The sequence below is a fragment of the Oncorhynchus masou genome, chromosome 10 (genome assembly GCF_036934945.1).
Source record: "Oncorhynchus masou masou isolate Uvic2021 chromosome 10, UVic_Omas_1.1, whole genome shotgun sequence".
Lineage (NCBI taxonomy): Eukaryota > Metazoa > Chordata > Actinopteri > Salmoniformes > Salmonidae > Oncorhynchus > Oncorhynchus masou.
This window is the reverse complement of record NC_088221.1, coordinates 44,369,522-44,383,095: the sequence shown is the minus strand read 5'-3', so window position 1 is coordinate 44,383,095 and position 13,574 is coordinate 44,369,522. Positions and strand designations below refer to the sequence as shown.

General features: G+C 44.1%; 1 protein-coding gene across 1 annotated transcript in view; it reads right to left on the bottom strand.

Moving 5' to 3' along the window:
- Window positions 1-1,863: 1,863 nt before the first annotated feature.
- LOC135547664 (aryl hydrocarbon receptor-like) overlaps window positions 1,864-13,574 on the bottom strand; it is an 86,152-nt gene continuing 74,441 nt past the window's right edge. Inside the window, exons 5-11 of the mRNA XM_064976854.1 lie at window positions 11,274-11,394; window positions 10,943-11,082; window positions 10,471-10,673; window positions 10,092-10,201; window positions 9,853-9,994; window positions 7,847-9,713; window positions 1,864-7,652 (exon numbers count right to left, since the gene is read on the bottom strand). Of these exons, the coding sequence (XP_064832926.1) occupies window positions 7,362-7,652; window positions 7,847-9,713; window positions 9,853-9,994; window positions 10,092-10,201; window positions 10,471-10,673; window positions 10,943-11,082; window positions 11,274-11,394 (2,874 nt within the window). The 3' untranslated portion in view covers window positions 1,864-7,361. The remainder of the gene's footprint in view (window positions 7,653-7,846; window positions 9,714-9,852; window positions 9,995-10,091; window positions 10,202-10,470; window positions 10,674-10,942; window positions 11,083-11,273; window positions 11,395-13,574) is intronic.

The window sequence follows — 13,574 nt, the reverse complement described above, 5'->3', positions numbered from 1 at the left end:
GCTGGGAGGGAGCAGGGCCTATATCCTGTGCTGGGAGGGAGCAGGGCCTATATCCTGTGCTGGGAGGGAGCAGGGCCTATATCCTGTGATGGGAGGGAGCAGGGCCTATATCCTGTGCTCCTGAACTGGGAGGGAGCATATCCTGAACTGGGAGGGAGCAGGGCCTATATCATATGATGCTGGGAGGGAGCAGGGCCTATATCCTGTGCTGGGAGGGAGCAGGGCCTATATCCTGTGCTGGGAGGGAGCAGGGCCTATATCCTGTGCTGGGAGGGAGCAGGGCCTATATCCTGTGCTGGGAGGGCAGGGCCTATATCATGAACTGGGAGGGGCAGGGCCTATATCCTGTGCTGGGAGGGAGCAGGGCCTATATCATATGATGGGAGGGAGCAGGGCAGGGCCTATATCCTATGCTGGGAGGGCAGGGCCTATATCCTGTGCTGGGAGGGAGCAGGGCCTATATCCTATGCTGGGAGGGAGCAGGGCCTATATCCTATGCTGGGAGGGAGCAGGGCCTATATGGGCCTATATCCTATGCTGGGAGCAGGGCCTATATCCTATGCTGGGAGGGAGCAGGGCCTATATCCTGTGCTGGGAGGGAGCAGGGCCTATATCCTATGCTGGGATGCTGGGGGAGCAGGGCCTATATCCTGAGCTGGGAGGGAGCAGGGCCTATATCCTGTGCTGGGAGGGAGCAGGGCCTATATCATATGATGGGAGGGAGCAGGGCCTATATCCTGAGCTGCTGGGAGGGAGCAGGGCCTATATCATATGCTGGGAGGGAGCAGGGCCTATATCCTGTGCTGGGAGGGAGCAGGGCCTATATCCGGTGCTGGGAGGGAGCAGGGCCTATATCCAGGGTGCTGGGAGGGAGCAGGGCCTATATCCTATGCTGGGAGGGAGCAGGGCCTATATCCTATGCTGGGAGGGAGCAGGGCCTATATCCTATGCTGGGAGGGAGCAGGGCCTATATCATATGATGGGAGGGAGCAGGGCCTATATCATGTGCTGGGTTTGAGCAGGGCCTATATCCGGTGCTGGGAGGGAGCAGGGCCTATATCCAGTGGTGGAAGAATTACCCAATTGTCATACTTGAGTAAAAGTGTAGGTACCTTAATAGAAAGTTATTCAAGTAAAAGTGAAAGTCACCCAGTAAAATACTGTTTGAGTAAAAGTCTACAAGTATTTGGTTTTAAATATGCTGAAGTATCAAAAGTAAATGTAATTGCTAAAATATTCTTATGTATCAAAGTAGCAATACCCTCTCTGTCAATTCAATTCAATTGAATGGCTTTATTGGCATGAGAAACGTGTTAAAATTGCCAAAGCAAGTGACAAACACAAAAATGAAATAAACTCTCTCTAAATTACATTTTTCAATTTAAGGGTCTTTATTGGCATGGGAAACATATGTTTACATTGCCAAAGCAAGTGAAATGGATAATAAACAATATCTCTTGCTCTGTGATTAATGACTGAGTAGTAACTAATAGTCAGAGCCTGCACCAGGACTGTAATGTGAGTGGTACCTACAGGCCGGGCCGGATAGCCCTGGTTGGTATGGTATGATTGACATTGGCTGTGTGCCAACCTGTGGCTGCAGTGCCATGGAAATCTCATCAAAACCGGCTATCTCTGTTTCTTATGTCTCTGCCACAGCACAGAAGCCCTTATCCCTTCATTATAAAACCATACCTGCACTAATTCACTGATTGATGATAGAAGTCCTTTTGCTGTAAATTCAACTCACACAGATCCATAAAGAGGGGTTTTGGATGGGCAGTGTGGGGTGATATTTGTTTACATAGGTAATTGAGAACATATTATTCAGTCAGCAGTAAAAAAAAGACGTGCCCTCCAGTGTCCAACAGAAGTATTGCACTTTAATAATGACCAAGTAACACATTAGTAAGTTATTAGAAATCTTTTTTATATGAGAATTAATTTTACAATTGAGAATATAAGGTAACAAACACAAGGTGGTAAATATCAACACAATGCATACGCTATACTTGCCTAAATACAAGTGAACTACACTAAATTAAATATTTATGCGGAGACAAATATTTCCAAGGAGAACAAATGTCTAACAGATGTTGAAAGGCCACGAGACATAATAACAACAGGAAATAACCAAACATACGACAAACAAATGCAAAAACGGAAATATTCATAATATATTGATGCTGAACTCTGCAACTGTCTGATGTCGGAGACCGTTGAAGAGTAAGCTTAACGAATAGATATATAGCAGGGGGTGGATTAGGGTGGCAAAATTCTGGGAACTTTCAATGAATTCCCAGGTTTTTCCCTGAAATCCCAGTTGAAGGATTCCCGGAATCAGGAAGGAATAAGCAGGAAATCTGGAATCCTCCAACCACAATTTCTGGAAAACCAGGAAATGTATTGAAAGTTCCTGGAGTTTTGCAACCCTAGAGGTGATATATAACGTATACCCTTCCCTTTCTTTCATATCAATTTTGACACAAGGAACTTTATCAACATTTCAAGGCAGGCACTTTGAAAACTTGCCACCCATTATATTATAAATCAGCTTGGTGAAGCAAAAAGCATGAGAAAATTTGCTAAATATAATTCAAAAGCAAAGCTAAATGTGAATACACCCAATACATATAACAGCTCCCTTTGCTATGTGTAACTTCCTCTGCCTTATTGAGCTGAGAGAACTGAATCAGTTAGAGCAGTTTGGCAGGAGAGGCCCTCTAGTTGGCCGGGTTTAGTTTCCGCCATATAGGGGAATATGGCGGAAACCTGCCTTGTCTTTTCATATGAGCAGAATGAGGAAATAGGTCAAGGGAAATAAAAGGTGGGCAGCCATATTGATTTAGCCTCAGATGCCTTTGAGGGAGGAGTCAGAGTGATGACGGGAGACTTCAGTGTCAGGGGGCCTTTACAACGGGAGGACCTGCCATGTTACTGTAAATCATCAACTGACATAGGACTAAATGGGAAGTTCCATTTGTCGAATATGCTGATCAACATGTGGACTCGTGGGAAGTTATCCTTCCAGTCCCATATCTGTAGTAACCATGGTTACTACACTAGACTTCTAGGACCTACAGTGCCTAGTGAAATGTCTATAGTAACCATGGCTACTACACTAGACGTCTAGGACCTACAGTACCTAGTGAAATGTCTATAGTAACCATGGTTACTACACTAGACTTCTAGGACCTACAGTACCTAGTGACATGTCTATAGTAACCATGGTTACTACACTAGACTTCTAGGACCTACAGTACCTAGTGACATGTCTATAGTAACCATGGTTACTACACTAGACTTCTAGGACCTACAGTACCTAGTGACATGTCTATAGTAACCATGGTTACTACACTAGACTTCTAGGACCTACAGTACCTAGTGACATGTCTATAGTAACCATGGTTACTACACTAGACTTCTAGGACCTACAGTACTTAGTGACATGTCTATAGTAACCATGGTTACTACACTAGACTTCTAGGACCTACAGTACCTAGTGACATGTCTATAGTAACCATGGTTACAACACTAGACTTCTAGGACCTACAGTGCCTAGTGACATGTCTATAGTAACCATGGTTACAACACTAGACTTCTAGGACCTACAGTGCCTAGTGACATGTCTATAGTAACCATGGTTACTACACTAGACTTCTAGGACCTACAGTACCTAGTGACATGTCTATAGTAACCATGGTTACAACACTAGACTTCTAGGACCTACAGTGCCTAGTGAAATGTCTATAGTAACCATGGTTACAACACTAGACTTCTAGGACCTACAGTGCCTAGTGACATGTCTATAGTAACCATGGTTACTACACTAGACTTCTAGGACCTACAGTACATAGTGACATGTCTATAGTAACCATGGTTACTACACTAGACTTCTAGGACCTACAGTGCCTAGTGACATGTCTATAGTAACCATGGTTACTACACTAGACTTCTAGGACCTACAGTACCTAGTGAAAGTCTGCACACTTCTTCACATTAAAATGTTACCTAAAAATTGCATTACACATTTTTTCCTATTGATGTACAAAAATTGAAAAAGAAATATAGAAAATGTTCCTAATTAATTACAAATAAAACAAAAATGTCTTGATTGCGTATGTCTTCACACCACAGAGTTGATAATTGGTGGAAGCACCTTTGCCAGCCATTAAAGCTGTGAATAATTTTGAATAAGATTCTACTACTCTTAGGGCAGCATACTGCGTATCCATTGTTTTTGTCAAAATTGCTCAAGCACAGTACATTAAGTTGGGAATCATTGATGCGCAGCAATATTCAAATATTGTTTCTGATTTGAGCAAGTTTAAGTCAGGACTGAGACTGGACCATTCAAGACCACTCAACACCTATTGGAAAGGCATACTGGTGTGTCTTTGGCATTTGACTTTGTGAAATTGTCCGGCAGAAATTTAAAAATCTATCCCAGGGTTAGGTATTCAGAAGACTGAGGCTGGTTTTCCTCTAGCTTTTTTCCTGGGCTTTGCTCCTTTTATATTTATTTTGATCCTGACAAACTCCCCAGCCACTGGCATGACAAGCATACCCATAACATGATTCTGCCATCACAATACTTGAAAATACAACAACATTTCATTCACTCCACATTACTGGCCTGTCACGTTCTGACCATCGTTCGTGTGTGTTTTCCTTGTTTTAGTGTTGGTCAGGACGTGAGCTGGGTGGGCATTCTATGTTGTGTGTCTGGTTTGTCCATTTCTATGTTAGGCCTGATATGGTTCTCAATCAGAGGCAGGTGTTAGTCATTGTCTCTGATTGGGAACCATATTTAGGTAGCCTGTTTTGTGTTGGGTTTTGTGGGTGAGTGTTCCTGTCTCTGTGTTTTGCACCAGATAGGGCTGTTTTTGGTTTTCCACGTTTGTTGTTTTGTAGTGTTCATGTTTATCTGTTTTAATTAAACATGAATCAATATAACCACGCTGCGTTTTGGTCCTCCTCTACTTCACCACAGGAAAACCCTTACAGGCCTGTATGATAAGGTGAAGAGAAGGAAGCCTGTGTTACAATATCCATTACAAATCATCCATTCTGGTTGCAACAGAAGCTCTAAAGTAATACTGCAAGACAACACGGCAAATAAATCACTTTTTGGCCTAAATAATAAAAACTACAGGCTTTTGTCAAAACAATATACACCGCCTGTATTTTCAAGTATTGTGGTGGAAGCATCATGTTATGGGTATGCCTGTCACTAGTAGGGACTGAGGAGTTTGTCAGGATCAAAAGAAACATGAAAAGAGCAAAGCCTAGGTAAAAAGTTGAGGAAAACCCTGGAATAGAGTTTTATTTTCAGCGGCACAGTTACAAAAATGTTAATGCCAAAGACACCAGAATGGCTTGAGTGTACTTGAGTGTTTCTTAGCCTTGACTTAAATTTGCTTGACAGTCAGAGACAAGGTTTGAATATGGCTGCCGATCAATGACTCCTGAACAAAACAATTTGCCTAGCGTCATCCGGATTAGGGGAGGGTTTGGGCCAGTGTCGTCCGGGTTCGGGGAAGGTTTGGCTGGCTGGGATTTCCTTGTCTCATCGTGCTCTACCGACCTCCTTGTGGCGGGTCGGGCACCTGCAAGCTGACCTCGGTCGTCAGTTGGACAGTGTTTCCTCCGACACATTGGTGCAGTTGGCTTCCGGGTTAAGCGAGCAGTGTGTCAAGAAGCAGTGCGGCAGGGTCGTGTTTTGGAGGACGCATGGCTCTCAACCTTTACCTCTCCCGAGTCCAGAGGGGAGTTGCAGCAATGAGACAAGATTCTAACTACACATTGGATACCATGAAATTGGGGAGAGAAAAATTACAACAAAAAGGGGTCTTCCATCAAGTATTAACCCCTCGGCTGCGAAGACATACGCAATCAAAACATCTTTGTTTCGTATTTCTTTTTTATACATTTTTCTTTCACTTTGAAAATGTGGAGTAGATTGTTTAGATCGGTAGGAAAAAAATCTATTTTTCAGATTTTAAGGTAGCAAAATGTGAAGACTGTGCAAGTGGTGTGTCGACTTCCACTAGCGACTGTATGTCTCCTGAGTCTCCTTAACATGCAGTACATCTTCCTCCACAGATGATATTATGAACAAAAAACTAAAGTAAAACAATTACCACAAGTTAGCATATGGCTCAGTGAAGTTTAGATAAAACAAAGAAACAACTATAAATGGATTGAATACTATTGATACAGCATTATCAACGTACTATATCAGACTATTGTTAAATTGTAATGACATTTGGATACCAATAGCATTACAAGGAGTACAATCTGAAAGCACATCATTTGGTTTTCTATAGCCTACTCTGCAACCAATGCAGACATTTCAATGAAATACGTTGCTTTTTCCTCAGAAATTCTATTTGTACACTGCTTCATTCATTCTTCAGAACAAGCAAACACAAACAGGAACACACCCCATGTACACACAGTCAAATTCATCACAGCCATAACACACTCACATAATGAAAACAATAATATCTTTATAATAATATAGAGGCCATTTCTGTATTTACACTTTATTAGGGTTGCAAAATTCCAGGAACATTCAATAAATTCCCTGGTTTTCCCTGGTTGGAGGATTCTGGATTTCATGCTTATTCCCTGATTCCTGATTCAAGGAATTCTCCACCTGGGATTTTGTAAAAAATTAGGAAATGTATCTAAAGTTCACAGATATTTGCAACCCTACACTCCATATATAAATGTAGGATATTATGCCTTTATTTTTAATCTCTGAGTACAATATCATTTTTTTGATTGTTTCTCCATGAGTGAAAACTTGAATGGTGTCCTGTCACCATCCAACTATAAATGTAAGAAGAAACAAACGTAAAAATAAATGAATATGGCCTCTGCTTCATTAATATATATACATCATTTTGGGAATTGAGCATGACCCTAAAAAGCCATTATAACACAAGCCAAATTCACCAGTGAGGATTCAAACTTCATTCATATCATTGAAGTTGTGACAGATACTGTTTTTCCACAGTAATAAAACCAAAGACAAGGCAACAACAAACAAAACAGAAGACAACCCAACAAAAAAAGAAAACCAGTTCCATGTAAAGTTGCTGCTTTTTGTTCCATTGCTGACAGAAGTGACAAGTGCTTAATCAGAGTCCTTGTATTTCCTGTAAACACTGATATGGGGAGATGAATGGTGTGTCTGACTAGGGGATGGCTTGTCATCACGACACCCTCCCTGAGGCAGCTCTTAAGGCAGTGTGTTGTCTTTGAATGTGTACGGATGGATGGATGAACAGATCCATGGATGGCTTCCTCCTCTTTTTGTCCATAATGTTTACAGAGTAACATGTGACTCATGTTTAGAAGTCGCAATAGTTGGTTTGGTTGTGGTCTGTAAAGCACATGGTTCCATTGACAAGTGGGGCTGAGGAGAATGTTCCATTGACAAGTGGGGCTGAGGAGAATGTTCCATTGACAAGTGGGGCTGAGGAGAATGTTCCATTGACAAGTGGGGCCGAGGAGAATGTTCCATTGACAAGTGGGGCTGAGGAGAATGTTCCATTGACAAGGGGGGCCGAGGAAAATGTTCCATTGACAAGGGGGGCTGAGGAGAATGTTCCATTGCTGTCTACTACACAGAGGCTTGAGATCTGTTGGGGGAAAAGTATGACAAATAGAGCCTGGCTTGTTTCATAAAGTAACAATTAATAATATCAATAAATTACTTCATAATTAGTTAGGGCCCTGAGTTTTCCTAACCACTTGACTTGACCAGTAGAACCAGGTTATGTGGTAAGGAAAAAGTCAGTGCTCCATCCACAACAGAGCGAGGGGACATAGTTACCTGTGTCTGTCCGACTCTGTTGCGTCCAGAAAGGTACTGCTGCATGGCCAGTAGGCTCTCGGGGGTGGTGATGTTGCCCACAAGCGGGTGAGCCGGGAAGCTGATTCCGGTGTTGTCCTGGATGATGGCTGACGTGTCCACCACCGGCTCACTGGGGCCCCACTGCAAGTAGCTCTGGTCCTGGGGGTCCACCATCCTCCTCTGGCATACAGACAAGGGGGGGGACAGAATGGTGCCATCCACGTGGCTGTTTCTGTTGGGGAGGGGGGGTGAGACGTTCTCAAACATACAGCTGCCGGATGGAGCAGGCTGGCCATTGGCCAATCGCCCCTGCTGGGGTTGGTGGTACAATCCGTTGGTGTTCTGTGGCCAAAGGCCTGTGAGAGGGACTCTTTGGGTCTCTGTGGCTTGACTGTGACAGTCTGGGATGAATTGGTGTCCATCTTCCATTGTGCTGGCGGGTGGTGGTAGCTGATGCTGCTGGTTCTGGGGCCACTGCTGCACTTTCTGGGGTTTTAGTGACTGAAATGGTGCACCGCAGGCAATCTGGGGTGAAACAAAGCCATTACTGGGAATCAAAGATGCCCAAACATCCACCAGAATAGGTGGTAGATGGTTGGACTGTGGAACAGAGATCTCCTCTGGTCCGTTTGGTGCCATTGCAGCTGGCAAGCCATTATGAGAGAAACACTGTGGAGGTGGCTGGTTAGATTGGACCTGGCCAGTGATGATCTGAGGGCTTCCCATGTGGTTGTTTGGTGCCTGAGCACAGGATCCAGCCATGCTAGTGCTTAACGTGACAGACTCATTCTGGCCTGAGCTATGTGGGTTACTGAGCTCGGGGAGCTCCAGAGAGGGGGTGAAGATGTCGTTGAGCTGTAGCTGCTGCAGGATGGGGATATTCAGACCCGTCTGAGGAATCTGGGGGCCGAAGTGGGAGAGCCTCTGGGTGCTCTTGAACACCTGCTGTGGTCCTGCCTGGTTCTGTCCTCCCTGGTTCTGTCCTGCCTGGTTCTGTCTTGCCAAACCAACTACTCTGTTGCCTGATACCTGACTGTGGCTGATACCATTTAGATTGTTCACTGGAGAGCCATTTTGGACAAAGCCTAATTTGTCAAGCAACCCGGGCTTGCACTGTCCGGCACCTGTAGGGCTGACCACTCCTGTGAATGGTCCACCCTGGTTGTTGTTGTCGAGCACCCCTGTGAACAGGTTAGGGTCGTTGTTGACCATGGTGGAGCAGTTGGGCTGGTTACCGCTCCCCTCGCTGCTCTCCTTGAACAAGGCTTCCTCCACGTAAGAGAAGATGTCGTTGGTCATGATGTCATCCAGCTCTAGGGAGGTGTCCCCGCTCCCGGTCCCATTGCTGTTCTGGCTCAGCCTGAGGAGGGTGCTCTCCCACTCCATCAGCTCCGCCGTACCCACGTCCATCCCCTGCAGAGCCGCACACAGGTCCCCATCCTGCGCCATCTTCTCCAGGGCATCGATCATCGCTACCAACGCCCCCTCGTGCTTGACCTCCCTGGGGCTATCACCATCATCAACCCTGTCGGGCCCCTGGGGCTCCATGCTACTCTGCCAGGAGTTACAGGCCACGTTTGTGAGCGCTCGGCTGTCCATGAATACCTGGTCTATGGGTAGCTGAGGCTCCTGGGGCTGGGTGTAGACGGATTCGTCCTGCTTTAGTAAAGAGCCCAGTAGAGACTGGGGGTCCAGAGACTCCACCTTGCAGATTTTTGGGGGGTTGGTTTGGAACTCTGTGGCATCCAGGGTGGGGCCGGTCTCATACAGCAGGGCCTCCCCGGTGGTGAAGCTGAAGGGCAGCTGCATCTTCCTCTGGCGTAGATTCTCCTCTCCCTCAGAATCACTAAAGGGATACAGAGAGAGAAAATCATATGAATGAATGAATGAATGAATGAATGATACAATCATATATTTTGAGACGCAATGAAATGACAGTCAATGATGATGCAGACAGATTGTACTTTCAGATATTAATTACTCACAGTAAAGCTCTCTGGCGTGCAATGATGAAGTCGGGCCTTCCTCCTTTGTAGACAAGTCTGGCATTGGCCTGGACCCAGACCCAGCACCCAGTTTTCTGCAGCAGTCTGAACGTGGTCAGACCACTCTCTCCTGTCTTAATCACTGAGGGGAAAATATTAATATTATTAGATAATCATACAAAAATAATGATCAAACAAATAATTGCTAGAGAGATATTATGAACCCATTGTAAACATACTTCTGACATGGCTATCTGCACAGTACATCATATCAGCTGCGTGGATGAACTGATACCCAGAGCCTCTCATACACAACTCAATCTCTGAGTATCCCAGGACAATCTTCCCCCTGTAGAGACAACAGGGCAGGCCACACCATGTTAGCGTTAGTGGAAATTACAGCACATTACACATCATGTTCACCTGTGAAGTCATCCCTCAAACATGTTGAATAGAAAAGTGAAATAGTGAAATTTTAAAAACAGTTCCATTTTGATCAAGTCCTACATTTGATCAAGGCACTTAGATTAAATGGTAGCATACTTCCTTCCTAAATGTAAGCCTGACAACTCTTTTTTTTGGACCCAATGAGAATTAGTTTTAGGCCTTTAGAGTCACCTGGCATCGACACCTGTGGGGGTGAAGTCCAGCTTGTGTTTGGTCTGGAAGAAGATCGTCTTGGTTCTGATCTCCAATATGGACGGGGTGTGGACAGGGGTGGCGATGGTGAACAGGCCCAACCTGGGCTGGCTGCGCGTCCCGTCATCCCCCAGCATGCTCCGGCAATGGAGGAACTTCAAACGCCCCTGGAAGTTCAGAGCCTGGATATTAGGAGAACAAAGGTATGTTAGACTCTTAAACTTAGCTAGTGATTGATCTGAAATGTAGCTAGTGATAGTGATTGATCTCAAACTTAGCAAGTGATTGATCTGAAACGTGCCTAGTGACTGATTGTATATAAAGTTTCGTACTGTCAAATTAATCAACAGTGCTGGTCTGTGTTCTTTTGACACAATACAGTGTATGAAGTACTTTTTGGTGACAATACAAGTGGATGTTTTCTCTACAACCCTATAGATGAGAGACTCACCAGGAAGCCAGAGGAGTTGTCCAGGAGGCAGCGGAAGCGACACACGAACTTCCTCTCCAGGAAGGAGGAGTTCTCTGGTGGGAGCTGCTCAGGGTTATAGGTCACGATGTTCCTGGTGATGTCACTGCTGCTCGCCATGCCTGAACATATAAATGTGGTGAAAGATCGTAAATGAGAGCTTATCATCAAAAAACATGGGCCAAATCATAAATTGAAATAAGCACACCTAGCTCGAGCATGCTCCCATTGACATTAATCGATGACTTCCACTAAAATCCACTGAAAAAAATGACCCAAACTGTCCACAAACCATTCCCTCCAGGTCACTCACCGTCTCCTCCCTGCTCTGGGTCAAAGGGCGTGGGGTTGAGGGCAAAGTGAAGCTGTCGTCTGAACGTGGCTCTGTCGTCTGTGTGGATCAGCTCAAACACACTTTGGTGGACCACGTCTGACTACAGACAGACAAAGAGACAGGGAAAACTCAACCAAAGTTAAATCTAGTTCATGACTATGGCTGTAGCCTCCATTGTTATTGTAGAGGCATAATAATAAATGGTGTCTACAAGCCGTATCAGGGCTTCTTAATGACATGGGTACTTCACTGGAATGGACAACGGATAGGACTTTAGTAGGACTTGCAACTGTGTTGCCCACCCCTGAAAAACTATAACCACAATGTAATGGACTGGAGCTTATGAAGTCTTACAAAAGCATGTGTGTCACTAAGCAAACAAACCCTGAAGCCACAAGTCTAAAGTGGGCCCTGGACACTGTTTGTTCCTGGTTTCATGTGATTCACTTGTTACTTAGAAGTTTCTCTCAGAACAAAAGGAACTATGAGGTTTGTGGTCAAAGCCAAAGCAGACTCTTGGAAGTTGGAACCCGACAGAGTAACATCACATTGCCACATAGCCCATCAGTCAGACGGCATTCATACATTTTGCCTCGGTCAAACTGAATTAACTGAAACGATGCATATATACTTAAAAACTAATGTGAAAGGCTTTGAGCGAACCATAACCCTAACTATAATCTAACAACTATAAACACTGTTTGCCTTGTGATTTATGGCCTAAGTGGGAAACACAGTAAGCTCTGGGTGTGTCTGTTGTGCTGATCATCCGGTGGAGACAGTCCATGAGTGACAACTCATAAAGGGTCAAAGTAAACTACAAAGCAGGGTATGAAAGACACATAGTTAGTTACATGTTAGCACTGAAAATACCCTATGGTGTATAACTGTAATGAAGGGGACAACCCAGAACTATATGGAGTCTACCTGGCATGATGACTCCTTGCTGTCCCCAGTCCACCTGGCCGTGCTGCTGCTCCAGTTTCAACTGTTCTGCCTGCGGCTATGGGACCCTGACCTGTTCAACGGACGCGCTACCTGTCCCAGACCTGCTGTGTTCAACTCACAGATGTGATGTGATGTTGTGTTATGTTACAGACGTGATGTTGTGGTATGTTATAGACGTGATGTGATGTTGTGTTATGTTACAGTTGTGATGTTACAGATGTGATGTTGTGTTATGTTACAGTTGTGATGTTACAGATGTGATGTTGTGTTATGTTACAGATGTTATGTTACAGATGTGATGTGATGTGTTATGTTACAGATGTGATGTGATGTTGTGTTATGTTACAGATGTGATGTTACAGATGTGATGTGATGTTGTGTTATGTTAGATGTGATGTGATGCTACAGTGTCTTGCAAAAGAATTCATCCCCCTTGGCGTTTTTCTTATTTGGTTGCATTACAACCTGTAATTTAAATAGATTTTTATTTGGATTTTATGTAATGGACATACACAAAATGGTCTAAATTGGTGAAGTGAAATGAAAAAATTACTTGTTTCAAAGAATGTAAAATAAAATAAAAACTGAAAAGTGGTGAGTGTCACCCCTTTGCTACGAAGCCCCTAAATAAGATCTGGTGCAACCAATTACCTTCAGAAGTCACATAATTAGTTAAATAAAGTCCACTTGTGTGCAATCTAAGTGTCACATGATCTGTCACATGATCTCAGTGTACAGTTGAAGTCGGAAGTTTACATACACTTAGGTTGGAGTCATTAAAACTCGTTATTCAACCACTCCACAAATTTTTGTTAACAAACTATCGTTTTGGAAAGTTGGTTAGGACATCTACTTTGTGCATCACACAAGTAATTTTTTCAACAATTGTTTACAGACAGATTATTTCACTTAATAACTAACTCACTGTATCACAATTCCAGTGGGTCAGAAGTTTACATACACTAAGTTGACTGTGCCTTTAAACAGCTTGGAAAATTCCAGAAAATTCTGTAATGCTTTAGAAGATTAGGCTATGAGTCAATTGGAGGTGGACCTGTGGATGTGTTTAAAGGCCTACCTTAAAATTCAGTGCCTCTTTGCTTGACATCATGGGAAAATCAAAAGAAATCAGCCAAGACTTCCACAAGTCTGGATCATCCTAGGGAGCAATTTCCAAACGCCTGAAGGTACCACATTCATCTGTACAAACAATAGTATACAAGTATAAACACCATGGGACCACGCAGCCTTCCTACCGCTCAGGAAGGAGACGCGTTCTGTCTCCTAGAGATGAACGTACTTTGGTGTGAAAAGTGCAAATCAATCCCAGAA